Source organism: Lycium barbarum, chromosome 2, assembly GCF_019175385.1.
Source record: "Lycium barbarum isolate Lr01 chromosome 2, ASM1917538v2, whole genome shotgun sequence".
Lineage (NCBI taxonomy): Eukaryota > Viridiplantae > Streptophyta > Magnoliopsida > Solanales > Solanaceae > Lycium > Lycium barbarum.
In genome coordinates this window covers 144,172,323-144,191,163 of record NC_083338.1, presented here as the reverse complement: position 1 = coordinate 144,191,163, position 18,841 = coordinate 144,172,323, and the positions used below count along the sequence as shown (strand labels likewise).

At 31.6% G+C, this 18,841-nt stretch overlaps 1 protein-coding gene across 1 annotated transcript; it reads left to right on the top strand.

Moving 5' to 3' along the window:
* The first annotated feature begins 2,972 nt into the window (after positions 1-2,972).
* Positions 2,973-6,678, top strand: LOC132627786 (uncharacterized). The gene is made up of 4 exons (XM_060343361.1): positions 2,973-3,863; positions 3,986-4,111; positions 5,146-5,207; positions 6,084-6,678. The coding sequence occupies exons 2-4, from the start codon at positions 4,012-4,014 to the stop codon at positions 6,291-6,293; spliced, it is 372 nt and encodes a 123-aa protein (XP_060199344.1). The 5' UTR covers positions 2,973-3,863; positions 3,986-4,011; the 3' UTR covers positions 6,294-6,678.
* The last annotated feature ends 12,163 nt before the right edge of the window (positions 6,679-18,841 follow it).

Genomic DNA, 18,841 nt, shown 5'->3' with positions numbered 1-18,841 from the left:
GCTGCTACCCTTCCAATGTCGTTACCGTCCTGAGACGCATGGAATCACCTTTATCATTGCACTGGGTATAACGGCTATCAACTGCATACACAGAGAGCACAGACTTCACCTGTGTTATAATAAGTTAAATACACATTAAAACTAGGAGATTGCACCCATTTTGTAGGGGGTTAGTTAGATCTCGATTTGAAACAATCCTCATCAATAAATAATTTCCACATTTGAGTGCATTTTCTTGTTCCATAGATCTACTTACCCAAGCAAGACCAATACACAGGATGCTAAAGCCAGGATATGGAAAGGGAGCTTTTTCTGAAAGGAATAAGGTTGGAAAAGAAAAGGTTTTAAGTGTTAGCTTTATGTGGAGAGAAATATCTTGCTATCGCATACATATCAATTCGTCTTACCAGTTAGAGGACTATATATGAATGGGGAGAGAATGTTAGCTACGGAACTTATGCTTGAAATGCACCCTCGAGCAATTCCCTAGTAGGAGAACACGAAATATTGTATTTGGCCTGGACTCCTTTTTTTGCTTGTTTCTTCGTCTCATCTGAACAAGCCCACTTGCGCCTGCCTCCTTTTGGAAATTGCATTTTAGTTCTTGATTTTTTTGCAGGTTGTCTCCTTTTGGAAATTGCATTTTAGTTTCAATTTTTTGATTTTGCTTTTATGTCATGTACTTAGAGCCCAACTAAACTTAAGAGTCTAGATTTGTCCCAAAATGTACTAGCAAGCCCATTTCAACCTTTAACATTATAGAGATGGACTAGCCAATGCTGGTTTTTTTTCTGCAGAGTCCACATAGGGAGAGCTTTTAAGAAATTACCTACTGTCCCTCACTTATTTTGAAAGGCTGAATAGAAATGGATCGATATGCCTATCTGATGGCAGGGCCTGCAGGATAGGGGCAAGGGCATTTATTCAATGTGGTCAGTCATAATAAAAGCAATTTATAATAGAAGTAGTAGTATTGATGGGTACTGATCAATTCCCGTTTGGTCAATAGGCCATGCTACAACTTCAAAATTGTTGCCTCTTATCTCTAAAATAATTTCACAGTCTATCAGGGGAAGCCCGTGACATCTACGTATGAATGTCAATATGATCCATGGCTTAATAAAAATGGTACATCTTGTTTGATCCCAAAGGGTTTGATAAAATGTGTTAGAAAAAAAAAACACAAAAGGTATTTCAAAAGGGAGTGTGCTCAAGGATTAGGAAGAGCCCTCTTTCACTTTATCAACAATTATTTTCCTAGTCGGCTAGTAAAGAGCAAGAAAAGGGATTGGGCTCGCCCCCACAAATGAATTGGACTACAAGCCAAAATGGATCGATATTAATTCTAAGAAATTTTACTTGTCATAGCTACTTCTAAGACCTATTTATGAATAGTAACTACCTTTTATTTTATTTATTGTTCATAATTAAAATATTTTCTTAAATTACACATCATAACTAGTGTCCTGTATTTCACAAATTTCTCTTTTAAATTGGTTTTCTCTCACCTCTCAAATCTATTTCTCCCTTACCCTTCTTTTTCTCTCTCTCTGTTCCCTCTCCTGCCCCCAGATCTATGGGATCTACTTCCCTTGGACAAGCCATCTTGCTAAAAGATTGTACGTGCAGAAATAATGGTCACCAGTTTCTTAAGCCAACTGGACATGACCACTTTCATATATGAGAGCGTTCATAAGAAGAGGGAAATCTGAAGAGACAAATTCTTTAACTATACTCATAATGGCTAAACTGGCAAATTGCTTCAACCAAACCAGTTAGATTTGATAAGCTTCTTAAATTCAAACTTCTATTTTTCCCTACAATTCTTGGCTTTAGTCAAAATTTGAGGTGTTAATTCAAAGTTTCTGGATCTATAATTGGATTATAATGCCCACAGGTCTGGTGATTGTTTGATGTCAAAGAAATGTGTGTTTAAATGTTTCTTAAAGATCTTCTTCAATCTAAAAAAGTTGAAATTCGCTGGAACAATTCTAAGTGGAACAATTCCAAATTTATCGGTATCCACAGCCCCACAAGTTATCAAATTCCTGAAAATACTTGAAGCCCCATTTGAATAGCTTCTACTCTTGTTCAATTTCGAGTTTTTTTACGTTTTGGTTTGTTCCTTACTTTTCCGACACTGCCACTTCTTCTCCGCGGCGGCAGCGGTGGTTCACCGGTGGTTCAACGCATACTCCACCTCCGATAAGAGTTGTGGAGCTTCATGCTTACCAAGCATTTGATAAAACGTTTCAGTATATTTCAGTGTACTGTTTCAGTATATTTCGTTGTATTTCAAATTTATGAAACAGTTTCTGATATATTTCATTGTATTCCATTGCATATACACATACTACAATTTTATATTTCTTAAACAATCAACCATATTTCATTGTATTCCAGTGTATATTTTTCTGTATTTGGAAATATTTCTAAAAGTTTGGAATTGAGTAATTTGGAGAGAGAAACGTGGGTTGTTATGGAACTTCAACAGTTATGCGTGATACATGGTTGATTTAATTTGACTTACCATTTAAAATGAAAGAAGAGAATTTGTTCCATAAATACAACCTATTTTGACTCTGCCAGATTTTGTATTTCAGTGTATTTCAAAAATGCGAACTCTGCCGGATTTTGTATTTCCGTGTATTTCCTTGTATTTCAAAAACGCGAAATACAACAAAAACTAGCTACGATTTGTAAATATATAAAAAATAGTTATAAATTGTTAGAAGCTATTAAAAGATACCAGTAAGTTTACCTTAATTCTAAGTACACTAGCCGTTTTGGTTTTGTTAATAACCAGCTACACTAGCCGTTAATTTTTAACGAGACAATCCGCTATACAACTTCAGTATGACATCAAATAAAAGTAGATTGTCTCCAATAGGCCAAACTTTTAGACAGTAGTGCTCATCAGTGAAAATTTATATGGTACCTTTCTGAATTTCGACAGCCAAACTAACTTTTCTTTGAATTCGATATTTTTATATGTTTTTTATATATTTTGAATTGCTACTTTTGTAACTTATAGTACTTCTTACATAATTTTCAAATATATAAGTTTTATTTTAAAAAATTAAAGATTTTAAGTCCGAATTCGTGATCAAAATTAAGAAACTTAACTCTCGAAATCTAAACTGTACCACGTTGGAAAGAGTAGTATTCAATTTTGACCATTGAAATACGCAGTAAGAAATTGAGCAAGAAAGAAATTTTGAATGTAGCAAAAAGCCAAAAAGAGGTGCCTTCTTTACTGTAGTAACCAGGGGAAATAATTTGGTATCGTGTCCAAAAACCAATCTTGAAGATCAAAGACTGCAAAGGCTCGCTTTCCACCACACTTCTTCATTCAATTCACTTCATTCCCCACTGTTCTCTTTCTGCAATTCAAAAACAAATACAGTGAGTAGCAATTACTCTCATTTACTACTGCCCCCTCCAATACTCACTGCATCGCAATACAGTGTCACCGCATGTTCTTCTTCACTACTCTTCCTCACAAAAATAAAATAAAAAGGGTAGTCCGGTGCACTACACTCCCGTTATGTGCGGTTCGGAAAAGGGCGGACCACAAGAGTTTATTATATGCGATCTTACTCAGCATTTCTGCAAGAGATTATTTCCACGGCTCGAACCCGTCATCTCCTGATCACGTAACAACAATTTTACCAGTTACGTCAAGAATGCCCTTCCTCAAAAAAAAGAATCATTTTTTTAATTTAATTACCTAGTTCCCTCTCTCTTCTTATTTTTTTAATATTATGTACATATATAGGCTGGAACATGGGCTAGAACTCTTTCGTCTTCTTATCTCCACGGATTTTCTGGTTGCTTGTTTTTTTTTAGAATCCGAAAATAAGGTGACAATAGGCGGCTTCTTAACAAACTTTTCAAATAATGGGCTGAGTATAGTCAATTTTTGTTTTCTTTAAATTAAAAGGGTGTGTGGCAAAGAAAATCAGATCAGTCTTTTTTTTCTCAGTTGGTGAATATTTTCGTACTCGCATTATGAAGACTTTTGCTGGGTTCTCTGTTTTGCTCTTGGTGATGGGGACAGCTTTGGTTTGCTCTGTTTCCTATGGCAAGGGAGTCACTTCATCCACTTCTGGTAAACATTGTCATTAATTTTGCTCTATATTGTTACTATTTTGTATAATTGTGATGTTCATGTCAACTTGTGCATGCCTCAGTGCTACCTGCTAACAGCAAATGTACCAAGTAACTCTGTCTACAAGGAATCTTCTAGTATTATTATTATTATTTTATTTTTTAATTTGAACCTCAGACCTCATGACTATTCACTTTTTTTTACCGCTAGGCCTAACTTGGTGTCTAAGATCTGCCATATATATGTGCCATTAACTTGACCATGAAATTATTCTTCCTTAGCTAAATGCCTTCTTTATGTTACTAATAAAATGTTTAATGAAAGAGATGTTGCAAATCTTGATCTATGTCGTAGTTTTTGGTTGTGCAACTAGTGGTTTAGTGGTCCTGACTTGTTTCTTGTGGAGTTATTGGATACTGATATTCGTCTTTGAGTCATAAGTACTTGCATTTCGTATATCTTTCGATGTCTAGTACCTCTCTTTTTGTTAGAATTTGTGCCAAAGTTCAATTGTTTGAAAAGGAGAAAGGAGACACAAGTTATAAGTGGTTTAGTCTGACAAATTTTAAAATTGATTCTAACTATATGGGGTCTAGCCTATTGAAAGATCAGGAGTTAAAACTTGAGTGTGGCATCACATCATAGTTCACTCTTCTAGTTAGCTTTCTGCGTTGCACAACTATAGTACTATAGAATAAGGAGTTCAAGCTTGTGCAAGTGATAACATGTTATAATCACTTAAAATTTGTTAGTATATATGCAAATCTTCCTTGTGTAGTTCTTTGTTGCTGCTTTTGTATCATGCTGTGATAGGTATAGTGAGGTGAATTCACCCCGATTTGTTAGTGGAGGCAGGGACCAATTATTATCACGTTATGAATGTCCCATTGACGTTCTCAAGAGTTGCTGGTCCAAAATCAATTTTGTACTTCTCCTACCATAGGAACTTTCTTTTGGAATTAAGCTCATGATACTATTTGTATATATACATACAAGGGTGTTGATGTCGCCTCCTTATAATTGCTTAACCACAGGAATGTCCTTGACTTGGCAAGGAAATGAGTTGACAACGAGGATAAAAAGCAGAAAGCTACAGGTACTTGCACTTCTGCTGGCCTTTTCTTTTGTTCATAGTGTCCTTTGATTATGATAACTTAGTGCTCCCATAGCCTAAACCTCATTTATTGGTGTTACATTTACTGTTTAGCCTGTTGTTAAATTGAGCCTTACTTTATTCTTTTTAGATAGTCTGAAATGTATATAAAGTTGAAATATCTTAAGTACACGAGAAGGAAAAATGTGTTCAAAAGTTCTATATATTAACGAGATCATATTTTCAATTTTACTCAAAACTAATTCAAAATTTCAAATTTAAACGAAGATGTTGACAATTCTGAATAATCTTCTTCCAGTTCGAAATTCAGGCCTTTCCTGAGAAGTAGCTGAGTCAATCTTGCAGTATCCAAAGGGTTTAGTTGTATCTTGAAATTTCTCTCTAATTCCTTTAAGGCTTATACATGCAATATTTCTTTAAAGGGATCGTTATACAAATAGCTAGCTGGATTCATTGCTTACTTTTCTTAGTAAGTATACATAGATTATGCACTTGTGATACATGGTCATACACATATTGTACTTTCTTTTTATTTTTTCTCCCCCATTTTGGAGGATCCATAGTGTTTCACACTTCCTCTCCAGCGTGAGTCAAACCCTAGACCTACCGATCATGGGTGAAGGTGCTTAACCAACTATGCAACCCTCACTTGTCTACACATATTATATATGATTATACATACATATATTTATACATCCATTTGCTATTTTTAATTTAAGCGGTAGGACGGTTATTAAAGTTAATTCTTCCTCTTTATTTTCTTTAAAGATAGTGATTATTCACGCCTCAAAGCCTACTATATTCACGCCTCAAAGCCTACTATTTGTATTCTATTTCTCTAACGTTTCCAATTTGCAGGGCAATGGCTATCGACCAAGAGCCGATGACGAGGAGGGTGAAGCAGGGAAGATAAATCTGGAAGATTACCGTCATCCGATGGATCCAGTTCCAAGCTCAAAAGCTTATGTAAGACCTGGTCCTATACAGCACGGGACACCTCTCATGCCTTATATTCCCAAGCAGCCTTCACCTCCTCCCAGTCGCTCCAAGCCTGTTGGGTTTCCATAAGCTTGTCATCGTACAAATAATGTTTACTGGTCACTTTTTGGTCATGTTTTTTGAAAAAAAAATTACTATTCCGGAGTTCCAAATTTCTCAAGTGAAGTTACAGGTTCCTATCCTGCAGTTTTTTTGTGAATTTTGGAACTTCAGTATAAGGGTTATTTTGCAATTATAAGGACTGAAAAGTGACTATTTGTGAACTTTTCCTTGTTTTTATCCCAGTATCATTCCCACGAAATGGCTGTGCTTTATGTTAGAAGAATGTAATAAGTTCGAAAGAACCATGTCTCTTTATTTGTTCTCTTTTGTTGTAACAAGTTAATTTCGCTTGTGAGTTGGCAATTGCATAATTGATACCCCATTTGTTTCCTTTTACGTGATACTATTATTATTTTGGGAGTGTAAGAGATTTTTTCTTTAACTATCCTTTTTTCAATTTTTTTTATTTCTACTTTTAACTGTCAGTTTCATATATGAATTCCAAAAAAACTTGAAGAATTTATACGCTCCGAATTCACACTAAAAATAAAAGAACAGGTCCAAACGTAAAACTTTAGGTCCTCGACCTTGTTTCACTGTGCAGTCTCTGAAAGATAAATCAAAATTAACATCTTCACGTAGTTTTTCAAGCTTTCTTCCTCTTGTTTTCCGGGTTTTTTTCCTGCTTGTTCTTTTGTATCTTCAAAATTTGCTTATTTGTTTTTGGCGTATAGGAAAACATTGTGTTAGTTATTATTGAATTGAATGCATTTCTCTCTTTCAATTAGTAGTTAAAGACTAAGAATATAGGAATAAGGAAAAATTCTAATTTCTGGAGTTGACTTTTGAATTAAATCAGGCCTACAACGCGTATGCTGGAAACCTGGAACTGGAAGAGAATTGTGTCTTGTGATTTGTTAGCTAATCTGTAATTTTATTGATCTATTTTTTATTTTTATTTTGGAATAAGAATTGGAAGTGTGGTCCTTTTTTTATTACAGGGAATTTGGTTCTGTAACCGTCCGACATTTAACAAACTAACATTCACTGTGAATGATTCACAGGGTCAATTTCTATGGTTTCTTAGCGATTGGGCTGAGCCATTAGTTTCGTCAAAACGTTCACACCTATCTAATTCAATTATTCAACCCGCCTTATCCACTCTTTATATTAAACCAATTAAGGCAAAATATAAGTCTTATATAAATTTGCTTCTCACTTAATGTATAGTCATTTAAATTGTTACAACCAAAATTGAATTGCTCAATTTGATGTATATGGATAAATATTTACTTATTCCGCCGAATATCTGGCATGTTTAATGGGAATGTTTTAGAAGAACGATTGTTGAATAAACTTTTAGCATTTGGTTGAGTAGTCGAACATAAAAGTATGTGACATTTTGTAACAGTAGAATGTAGTGGATATAAAAACATGGGGATAGTGAGCATGGGCGGAGCCACCTTAGGCGAAGGTGGTTAGGTGCACACCCTTCGCCGGAAAATTACACGGTATACATAGGTTGAATGTTCACTATTATGAATATATATTTAATTTTGCATGTCCTTAACACAAGTGAGATGAAAAAAATTTGCAGACCCTTCGCCTAATTCCCTAGCTTCGCCACTGATAGTGAGCCAGTGACCTCTTGATTGAAGCATGGCTAAAATCCTTTCTCCCAAATAGTATAACAAAAATTAATGCAACCAAATATTGACAAGTAATTTTATCAAATAAAACAATTAAAAAAATATTTTCCATCATATCAAACACACTCCCCATAAATATATGGGCTTTTCAATCATACTTTCTTCATTTATACCATTTTTAAATATTTCTCCGTACCCTCATAAATTGAATAAAACATCATTTTTATCATTTCATTTTCGTTTTCTTTGTTTGGTTGAAAGATCATGGTTATGTGGTGGGTCAAGTAGTCTCAAATCTTTAAGAAGATGGTGATCGGAAATTAATATAATACTCCTTTTCCCCTCTTTTTAAATACTCCTAAGATGGTTATTAGATACCATTAGAAAAGTTTTTTAAGAAAAACCCTTATATTTGGGGAATAGAACAACTATGTTTAACTATAAAGAAGTAACAATTTTTTCTTTTCAAAAAACATTAACAAAGAAAGAAAAAAGAGTTAAAAAAAGAACCCAAATGTCAAAAGAATTACTCTATTAATTAAACAGTCTAATAGCCACGAAGTTACTTTAAATTATGTGGGTCACCAGTACTTGAGGTTATTTGGGCATTAAGTAGTGAAGTTTCATTATTTAAACAATTATCATCCAACGATTATAGACCCCAGAAGTGAAAGTTAAGTCATAACTGCCATTATTCCCTAATATTAATATGGCTTAACTGATCGAGGAATTAACAGGTGGTCCTACTTATGATCATTAACACTTGATGTCACCTGGGACCTGTGTGTTGATTCTTGTTGCTCCAATTTTTGGAAAAAGGATCATTGTACTATACTACATTATACAAAAGACAACTCTTTTTTCACTTTAAAAAAAAAAAAAAAAAAGAGCTAATCCTATACAGCCACATAGTACACACAGCTCATTCAAAATTACAAATAGATTAATATGATAAGTATTTAATAAAATACACCGCCAGTGTAAGAAACTTTTGTACTATCAGGTAACTTTCACCCGTTATAGCATGCAATCTGCCCGCATTCTAAGAAGGCTTACATGTAAATATCATTTGGATGACTTGATACTTTTAAAATAAATATTTAATTGACAGTGTATGTAACTTAAACTCATGCAGTAATTACCTCTGAAAAAACAAATCAAAAGTTGAAGTTCTCTAAGCTGGGTAGTTAATTACGATTATTCAATAGGATATAACTGATACATGTAATAAAGTATTGAATTTAACTTCTATATACCGATCATCTAACATTTTTACACAATTACGTCACTTAAAGGATAATAATTACAAGTAAACTTTATATAAAAAAGGGGATTAATAATATGAAATAGACACATTACTTACTACAATATATTAAAATTGAAAGCGTAAAACTCTTTTATACGTTGTGAGTTTATATATAACATGATTTTAACCCTAAGTTATTGTGTACCAATCTGCTTATTTTTAGCTAATTAATATATACTTACTGAATTGATTAATATCAGAGATGAAATTTACTATATGAGATATTTCAAATTTCTTTTTTCTGTCCTTGTACTTCTCCATCTTTTTATTTCAACCACCTGACACATGCTAGATATGATTGACGATATATATACACACAGGGCTTCTATATATGTTGCTTTGCCATTTTGCCGTAATAAAATGGTCGTCCAATTTCCAAGTAGCAGTTTGCTTTAGCTAGTTCAATTCCCAAATTGCGTACGCAAGGAATACCTTTTTTTTTTTTTTTTTTTTTTTTTTTTTTTTTTTTTTGTAATATTCTCAATGTTTGGAACATTTGCATGAGCATGGAACAATCTCGCACCCTCCCCATAACAATTATGCCTCGATCCCCACGGGAATATATATGAAAAAAATAACAAAGATTGTCTCTTATATTTGACAATAAGTTTAAGATGGTCTTTTAAATATATTCTGAACAGTTTGGTCTTTTAAGTTTGCCACGAATGAGTATTTTGTGTCTTTATTAATATTCAACAAACTCTACTTATTGGATTTAATATCATTATGAATTCACATTTTGAGGTGCAATTTTTGATTTATTTCTGAAGTCCTGTGCAACTTTTTGAGGTGCGTTTCATGTTACTTTTATCTATGTTTTGTGTTTTTTTTTTTCCATAGTTCTCGTAAAATCTAACCGTCAAAGTTTGTTTAATATTTGACGGGGACAAAGAATCATCATTTTTGGCAAACTTTGAGGACCAAAAGTGCTACAGTATTTGAAGGGATCAATTTTGAACTTAAGACTAAAATAAAGGACCATTTTGTCATTTTCGCTCATATATATCACCTCATTCACATTTCACGATTCCTTTATGACTACAATTGTGAACTTATTAGTGTGTGCCCCTCTTAATATACTAGTTATGTGAGGCCCGTGCTACGTCCGGGCCCAAACTTAAGATATAAAAGTAGATATTTTAACTAAAAAAATATAATCTGTGTTAGTACAAGTGTACAACAACAACAACAATCATATACCCATTGTAGTCCCACAAGTGGGTAATTATATAAAAGCAAAATTTTCATTCCACTGCTTTAATATTTTAACTTCCATTTTGATAAAATTATTTACTTCAAATCAAATGCGGAGCCAGAATTTGACATTTATAACTTATGTATCCTAATTTTCTGAAGTTATTTAGTTCTAAATAAATAATCTATACATAGTTAATGAACTTTTAAGACAAATACATAATTTAACTTGTGCAGCGGATGGAGCTGCTCCTCTCTTAATTAGGGATTAGGGGTTCGAACATGGATATGGAAAAAATCTTTGGAGGAAGCGTTCCCTCCGAATAGGCGCGATACAGTGCTAATTATCTAGATTAATTGGGCTTAAATGCGGATATCGAGCACGAACCAGAAAATCAAAGAACATGAAAAATGAGGTAAAAGGTTCGATAGCTTTTGAAAAGTAGACCTTAAAAATAAAAAATAAAAAAATTGACTTAAATAAATAAGATTAGGACCTAAAAGTAATTAATTATTTTTTTTTAAAAGAATTAGAAATTATTGTGAGGACTACAAAAGTCCCCAGGTTCGATAGCTTTTGAAAAGTAGACCTTAAAAATAAAAAAATAAAAAAATTTACTTAAATAAATAAAATTAGGACATAAAAGTAATTAATTAAAAAGTTTTTAAAAATTTGGGAAACTCTTGTGAGGACTACAAAAGTCCTCACATTCCCTCTTATATTATATAGTAATATGGGTTTAAGTTATATAGACCATTAGTGAAAATATTTTTTATATTATCATATCATCTTTACTTGTTATAAAATATTAATCTGTATTATTTTAAGATTATAAATTCATATTTTATAAAGGTTTAACTATAAATATCATTTGAATGATCTAATATAATGATGTAAAAATATTTCCATGATATATATAACTATAAAGCTTAAAATACAGACACACGTAATCTATATCCGCATCTGCCCTCCTCTTAACAAAAAGAAAAAGGTGTGAATGAAAGAGAGGGAAGAGAGTATTTGCATATATAGTTTGTGACTCTATATTGATCACAAGTAGATTTTAAGTGGACTATGTAATACTATCTAGTTAAACACTAGAATGCTACTTGACTACTTCGTCATTACTGAAAATCGTTAATTTACAACGGCTGTTCGATTGGAATTTGATATGTCGGTAAGAGATTTTTAACGAAAAAAAATTGTTAAAAATATTATCGACAGATCAAATTCTAATGGATTGCATTTGAAATCTCCGTCGGAAATTAACAATTTTATGATAGTATATGTAATAGTGGAGTAGAAAGTTGACACGTTAAACTCGACATTTCGATTTGAGGTCCATAACCTTATGATCACTAGTGGAAAAGAAAAAAGTTGGATACATAAAATAAAACTATGACCAACAATATTCATATTCTCTAGTGAAAGAAATAAGAGAAATATATATTCGAAAAGAATGTTGAATAAAGATGACTCGCCGTCCAAATCTATGCTAGCTATATCCTGATCCAGACTATAAGGGTAGTATCCTGCTGATTTTACGAGTATAATGCCAGTGAAATGCAGTAAAGTGGGATTCTTGTGAAAGCAAAACAAATATTATAAATTGAAAAAAGAAAGAGAACAAATGGAAGGGAAAAGAGATGGGCTCCAACCAGCAGAACATAACATCCATTAAAGCATTGCAAGAAGATGATAGAAAAAGAGAGGAACTTTATACATACACAACAAGAAAATTGTTAATTACGACAGAAATTTCCGTCGAGTTTGACTCATCGATAATGCTTCTAACGGTTTTCTCGTTAGAAATTACATATCGACGGGCCAAATTTTGACTTAACGTCTGCCGGAAATTAGCTACGTTCCGATAACAATATAGGTTTATGTGTAATTTCTTTTTTCTTATAGTTGGGAAGTGAATATGGGAATTGGGGAAAGAGAAGCATCGATGAATTCACTAAAACATTTATTGCTTATTGCCATGCAAATCATATGTGTTGCTCAAATTTTTCAAAAGTATCGTCATGCTCTATATTGAATCCTCTAAAAGTATGTTATTTTTGAAGAGTTAATTGTACGTACCCCACTCAGCAATATTTTTTAAGAATCTGAGTAACATAACAAATCATATCTATGAGCTCCACTTAAGCTAAGTGGGGCGGGTTATGTTCCTTGCATTGGAAACAAACCATGTTTATTGCTATTATTATAATTGGTTGTTTCTTTTGACAATAATAACATTTGGTTATATTAGGTGATAATATCTTAGTAAAGCAAATAACCAGCTGAAAGAAAACACAGTTTCTTGATTTCTCTCAGAAGAAATGATTACTAACCATGATGATAACTTTGTGAAAAGCTTATCGGATATCATCATAATATTCCTCACTAGGTTAAAACTTAGTAAAAATACAAAATATTCATCGATTCTGTTTAATTAATTCTTCACTACTCGAATATATATATAGTCTCTCTTTAACTTGCAATTATTGAATAGAACATTGATGAAGTGTCTTCTAAAAAATTTCTAAAATTCGATCCCTTTTCTGAAAAACAAACTCTAGAAAAGGAAAAAGATAATTAATGAAGTGGCTTCACTTTATAAATGATACTACAATACATAAAAAAGAAAAAGTTCTAGTAGAAGTTTCTTGCTGGCGAAGGCATAATTAAAGTATACATAATGCATGTGGTAGTGTCTATGATGAACTTGTTTTTCATCTTGGGGACCTCATATTTGCATAGGGTCCTCATGGCTGCAAAAATTAAATTCCTAAATTACTATTGCTTAGTTGAATAATATATGATCAATTACAAAGAAATAAGTAGGCTCCGAAAAACAGGAATAAGCAAAAAGAAAAGAAAAAAGGAGCTAGAGATGGTTGGGCGAAGTGTAATCATCAATTAGTCTCTCGTGGATATAGTTAATGGCAAAAGTACTACCAAATCGCAATTATCTTTGTCGAACTTCAAAAACGTGCATTAATAAAAATGCATCGATCTATTCCTTAACTACCACTAATGACTTATATATATATATAAATACCATGCTTTTCGAATAATCATAAAATTGAGATTCTTCCCTTTAATTCCCAAAGAATAGGTAAGGTTCAATTTGTTTATATGTCACTAGTGATACTCGATCAGGTCTATGGTTCAATTTTTTTTTATCTACGTGCCAATTACAGTCCTGACCATTTACATGATACGTCTAGAATAATTAATTCATGGAAAATGATATAAAGAAATAACAAGAAATCAGGGATGATAATGTTTGTTTAGGTCTAAGGGTAGCTAAGCTAGCTTAGAAAATTGCAATTAATTGTTATTAATTAATAAAGGTGGCTTAAGATCAAAACAAAGAGGGTAAAAGAGTTAACAGAACTCAAGGTTTTGGGATAAAGCCATCTTTTTCAATTTGAAGGGAAGTTTGTTTGTCGATCAATGAAAGTTTGTTTGGCTTTAGCTATTCTTGAAGCTAATGACTTTGCTTAATTTAATCAGTTATTATCTTTTTCTAAGTTAGTTGGAGACTCTTCGTTCTTCTGTTCCTATCTATGTTCACTTCTTTCTCGAACTTTTTCATGGCCCTTCAAATATTCGAAAAGAAAAAAGAAAAAAGGTTTCACTTTATACGTTAATTAATGATGTTGGATAGTTAACATAGACCAATTATGAATTTGAAGTTTCTAAGTTTCTACACTGATCTTAAGTTAATACTACAATAATAACAAACTGAGTTTATAATCAAATATTTATAGTTATTTAATATGATTTTAATAAATACACAGAATTTAGACAAAAATTATTGAGTTCACGTAAACTCGTGACCGAGCTTCAACATCTGCCCATGATAAGAATTGGTGTTTGAGGAGCAAACATATACTTCGTTGTGACTATAAATATAAATTTTACTATATGATAGTTGTCAAATCCACCATCCACAAACTTTTGCTCAAGCTATGTAGTAATACAATTTTAAAACATAGTAGTATTTATTTATTTTAAATTCACACTGCTAGTGGCACTCTAAAGAATTCAAATTTGCCTTCATTGTTGAGTTGAAAACGATGTCACAAGATATAAATCAGCAACTACAACTTTTAAAAGAAACCCTAACATGCGGTATATTTATTTGTATAGTTATAGCAATTAAGTCATTTTTTGTTGTACGTATATTATTATATACCCCAATAATAAGCACGCAAGTAGGTGACCAAATTATGAAAAATACAAAATGAATCTCGCTGAAGTGATTTTCCAACACCTCAATTAGGAAAGAATTATGCTCTCCTTAAAAATAAATACTAAGCTGGGTAGAGGTCAAGTGGGGTGGGTGTGTTAGTTGAGTTGGGAACAATTGATTACATGTATAGGCAATTTTGTAAATTAGCTCACCTCAAAAATAAAAAACTAGTAAAAGTAACTATTAAGAAAGAATAATATTTATCCACATGTAATGAATTGTTACATTATTAGTTTTATTTTAATCGATTATTGCAAGTTTCTCGTCTTATTTTCTAGGATACTATGTAATCTTGCTATGGGGTTACATATAGTTATCTTTTAAGTGATCTGATAATGTTTTTTTTTAAATACTGTCAATATACATAAGTTAATTAGTTGTATTTAAGTTATATACATAGATAGTGTGTAGAATCTTATACCATCACTGCGATTTAACTTGTTATAAGGAGTAGATTACTTACCGTCAGAGGTAGAGTTAGAGTCTAATATACGGATATAAGAATTCACTAAATATCTATAAATATTGTGAACCATATTATTATTATTATTATTATTATTATTATTATTATATAGTACTACTTAAGATCATTGCAAGAACCGGTAAACTCCAAATCTTGAAATCAGCTCTCCTTACCATTAAATGTAGATCACCTATCCATATTATTAGATATAACTACTGTACATGTAATTATATATCTTTTTAATGACATGACTGAAAAATATTACTATAAGCATTTTTTAGATACACTTTTTTAGGCGGGTCATAGTTGTGATGGGTCATTCTAATTAGAAAGGTATGAATTAATGCGGATTGGGCTCCTCTCTATTTTTTTTCTCTCCATTTTTTTCAAGTTTTACTCTGGAGTAGAGACACATGACATGTATTAGAATTAATGACTAAGATTTAATTGACTAAAGCAAGACTCTCTAATCATGGTTTACATATTTAATAACTTATCCATAAATATATTAAATTATTTTCTCTCTCTTCCTATTTTACTTTTCCTACGTAGTAAAATATTTTTTTTCCTTTACCCGATTGTTTTTCCCACTTAATTTTTTTCCCTATGCTGAAATAGACCCCATTATTCAATTGGTGATATTTTTCATTTTTTTCAATTATGATGCTTACTAATTCACATAATATAGACCCCATTATTCAATTGATAATTGTATATTTCTGAAAGAATTGTTTATATTTCGGAAAATATCACCATTAAAGAGTTGTCATAATTGAAAAAAATGAAATATTAAAATAGGAAGAGAGAAAATATTTTAATATATTTATGGATAAGTTATTAATTATATAAACCATGGTTAGAGAGCCTTGTTTTAGTCAATTAAATCTTAGTCATTAATTCTAATACATGCCATGTGTCTCTAATCTAATATAGAACTGGGGAAAATGGAGAAATGGGAAATGGAGAGGAGCCCAGTCCAATTAATGCATGCCAATGTGCTGTGACACCTCTCTATGATCACCATTTATATTTATTTATTTTTGGACTTTTTCTATTTTTTATTTTCTATGTTATTCTATAATTGTAAAAATAAATGTCTCTTTATTGATTGTAGGAATAAATGTCCATACTTATTTTTGGAAATAAATGCCTCTGTTGTTACTTACTAGAAACTTTTCCTATTCCATATTGTGTATACGCTTAAAATTTTCAACTTTAAATTACTCCCTCCGGATAAAAAAAAGTATTCACTTAGCTTTTTTTTGTGTCAAAAAAAGTGTTCACTTATTAAGTCAGTAAACAATTAACTTTATCTTTCCAGATTTGCCTCTATTAAGTGTTATGTGATGAAAATCCCAATGCTTATTTAATTAGGGGTAGTTTAGTCAATTTACATATTTTTTTCTTGGAGTGAGTAGTTTCTTAAGGAGTGTGCAAATGGCTAAGTGGACTCTTTTTTTGATCCAGAAGGATTACTGTTCTACCTTCTATTCTTCCCATAATTATTTCTAGAAAAAAAAAAAAAAAAACTCCTCGGAACCACCCACCAACCAATTTCAAAAGCCATTTGTTCTTTGCACCACTAAATCTATTTGGGCTTAACTGCTGTTATGAATTTGACTTACTGTTGTTATTTTGTTTTGTGTTGCTCTGATTTGTCATGAAATTGGTGAATATTGCATAAATTTTTATATTTTACTCTCTTATATCCGTGTTTCCTGGAATTGATCAATTCTTTATTTTCCTTTTAATTTTTTTTTGCGACTTGGTTGATTCAGCTGTAAACTTGCAGTCATCATGTAGTGTAACACTTCTGTTGATATCATGATATGCATGCCCTTTTCTCATGCTTTATACAGGGAGAATTTTTGTATTCAGTTTTTGGAACATCATTTTGCATATATGAATTTATATAATCTTTATATAATTATATGTGACACATCATTTTTAGCAGAGGATGGAGTGTTGGAAGAGTCTATTAGTGTCTGGATTTTTTTAATTTATTGGACTATGGATATATTGTAGGAAGGTATCGTCGTTTTTACCACTTTGATGAATTTGCTCTTTTCGGAATCTTTTTAAATAATTTTAGTGATCAATTTTGATTCTCCCAATTATAATTTCAGTGATCAATTTTGATTCTCCTAATTATACTTTCTTTCCCTATAGACGTGAGAAACATTTTTTTGCTCATCCTTTTTGTTCAAGAAAAAAGTTAATTACCGTATGTCCATATCCATATGATATATTTTTTTTTTTCGTTCTCTCATTTCTTCTATAAATTTTACAGCAATAATATTCAATATGTTTTTCAAGGTTGTGCAAAAAAGACAAGTACACAAGAAGTAAATCGGAGGGTTTTTTTCCGAAAAAATTGGAGACACTTTTGATTAAACTGGAGGTAATTGGTTCAACGACACGATTATATTAGATACATTTTTCTATCACTGGTTTTTATTTTTAATAAAATATATAGAATGTATGCAAGTGTGGTATCACCAAAACAATTACTAATAAAAAAAGATAAAGATCATGTTCCCGTAAGAACAATTTTGAGTTGATGGCGTAATTGATTCGAAGATGTAAACATATGCACTGTTTTCTCTGTCTCATGAATTTAGTTGCATGATCCATTACATTTCTAAACTCTAAATCAAATTAAAGACATATATATGCGATTAATATATTTATCATATTAATGTTTTAAAATATAGATATATAATATAACAGACACTATTATACTGAAGAATTTTATCTTGATATTTTAAAAAAATATTTTAATGACGTTTTTCAAAAGCCGTGCGAAGCGCGAACAGATTCAATAGTACTACCTATATGCTTGTACTACCTTTTGCATGGTACATATGAATCGCTTTAATGTCAGGTTATAATCCTGTGAGTAAGTGTAACTTTTACTGAATGTATATATGAGAAACATAAATAGAAATATATTAAAGACAAGCTCCAGTATTTCTATTTGCTGAAACGTTTTGGAAAAAAAATTGATCTCCTTCTAACTTGTTTTCCTCGAACAAACCTAATCAGAAACTTTTTTGTATTAATTATTTTAGAGCAACTTTCATGCCTTAATTGAGCGTTATTTTTTGTATGTGAATAAATACATGTAATAATACAACCCCAGCAATTGATCCAGAACTATCGCACCTTTTAAAGTAGGTAAAATGCCATTAGAAGAGACATAACTTGTGCCGTGAGTAATAATTATGATTTAATTAATCAGCATAAATGTTTGCTTTTTATGATCCCGTAATTCCATATACCTACCTAAAACCATTCTTTTATGAGCACGCTTGGGTATTATCTGAAATAAACAGACAAACTATCCACTGTTAAACAATAATATAATTTACCTAATAAAGTATCAAAATCAACTGTCATCAACGTGACGTTTCTCCGAAGACTCACCAAAAATACCAAAAAAAAAAAAAAAAAAAAAAAAGCCATGTCCACATCAACGTATTCAAGTGTACTTTACTCCCTTTTTACTTTAAAAATAGTCGATACCTAATGTTGGAACGAAAATAATTAGAGTATCAATAATCAGAAAAAAAATAGATATAAAATTATAAATTATCTCTTACGTAATTTTTTAAACTAAATGAATAAAAACGAACACCTATTTTTAATATAACAATAAGCAAAAAGTGGACGGGGAGTAACATTCAGCAATCTCCAAATTCAGGGTACAACTA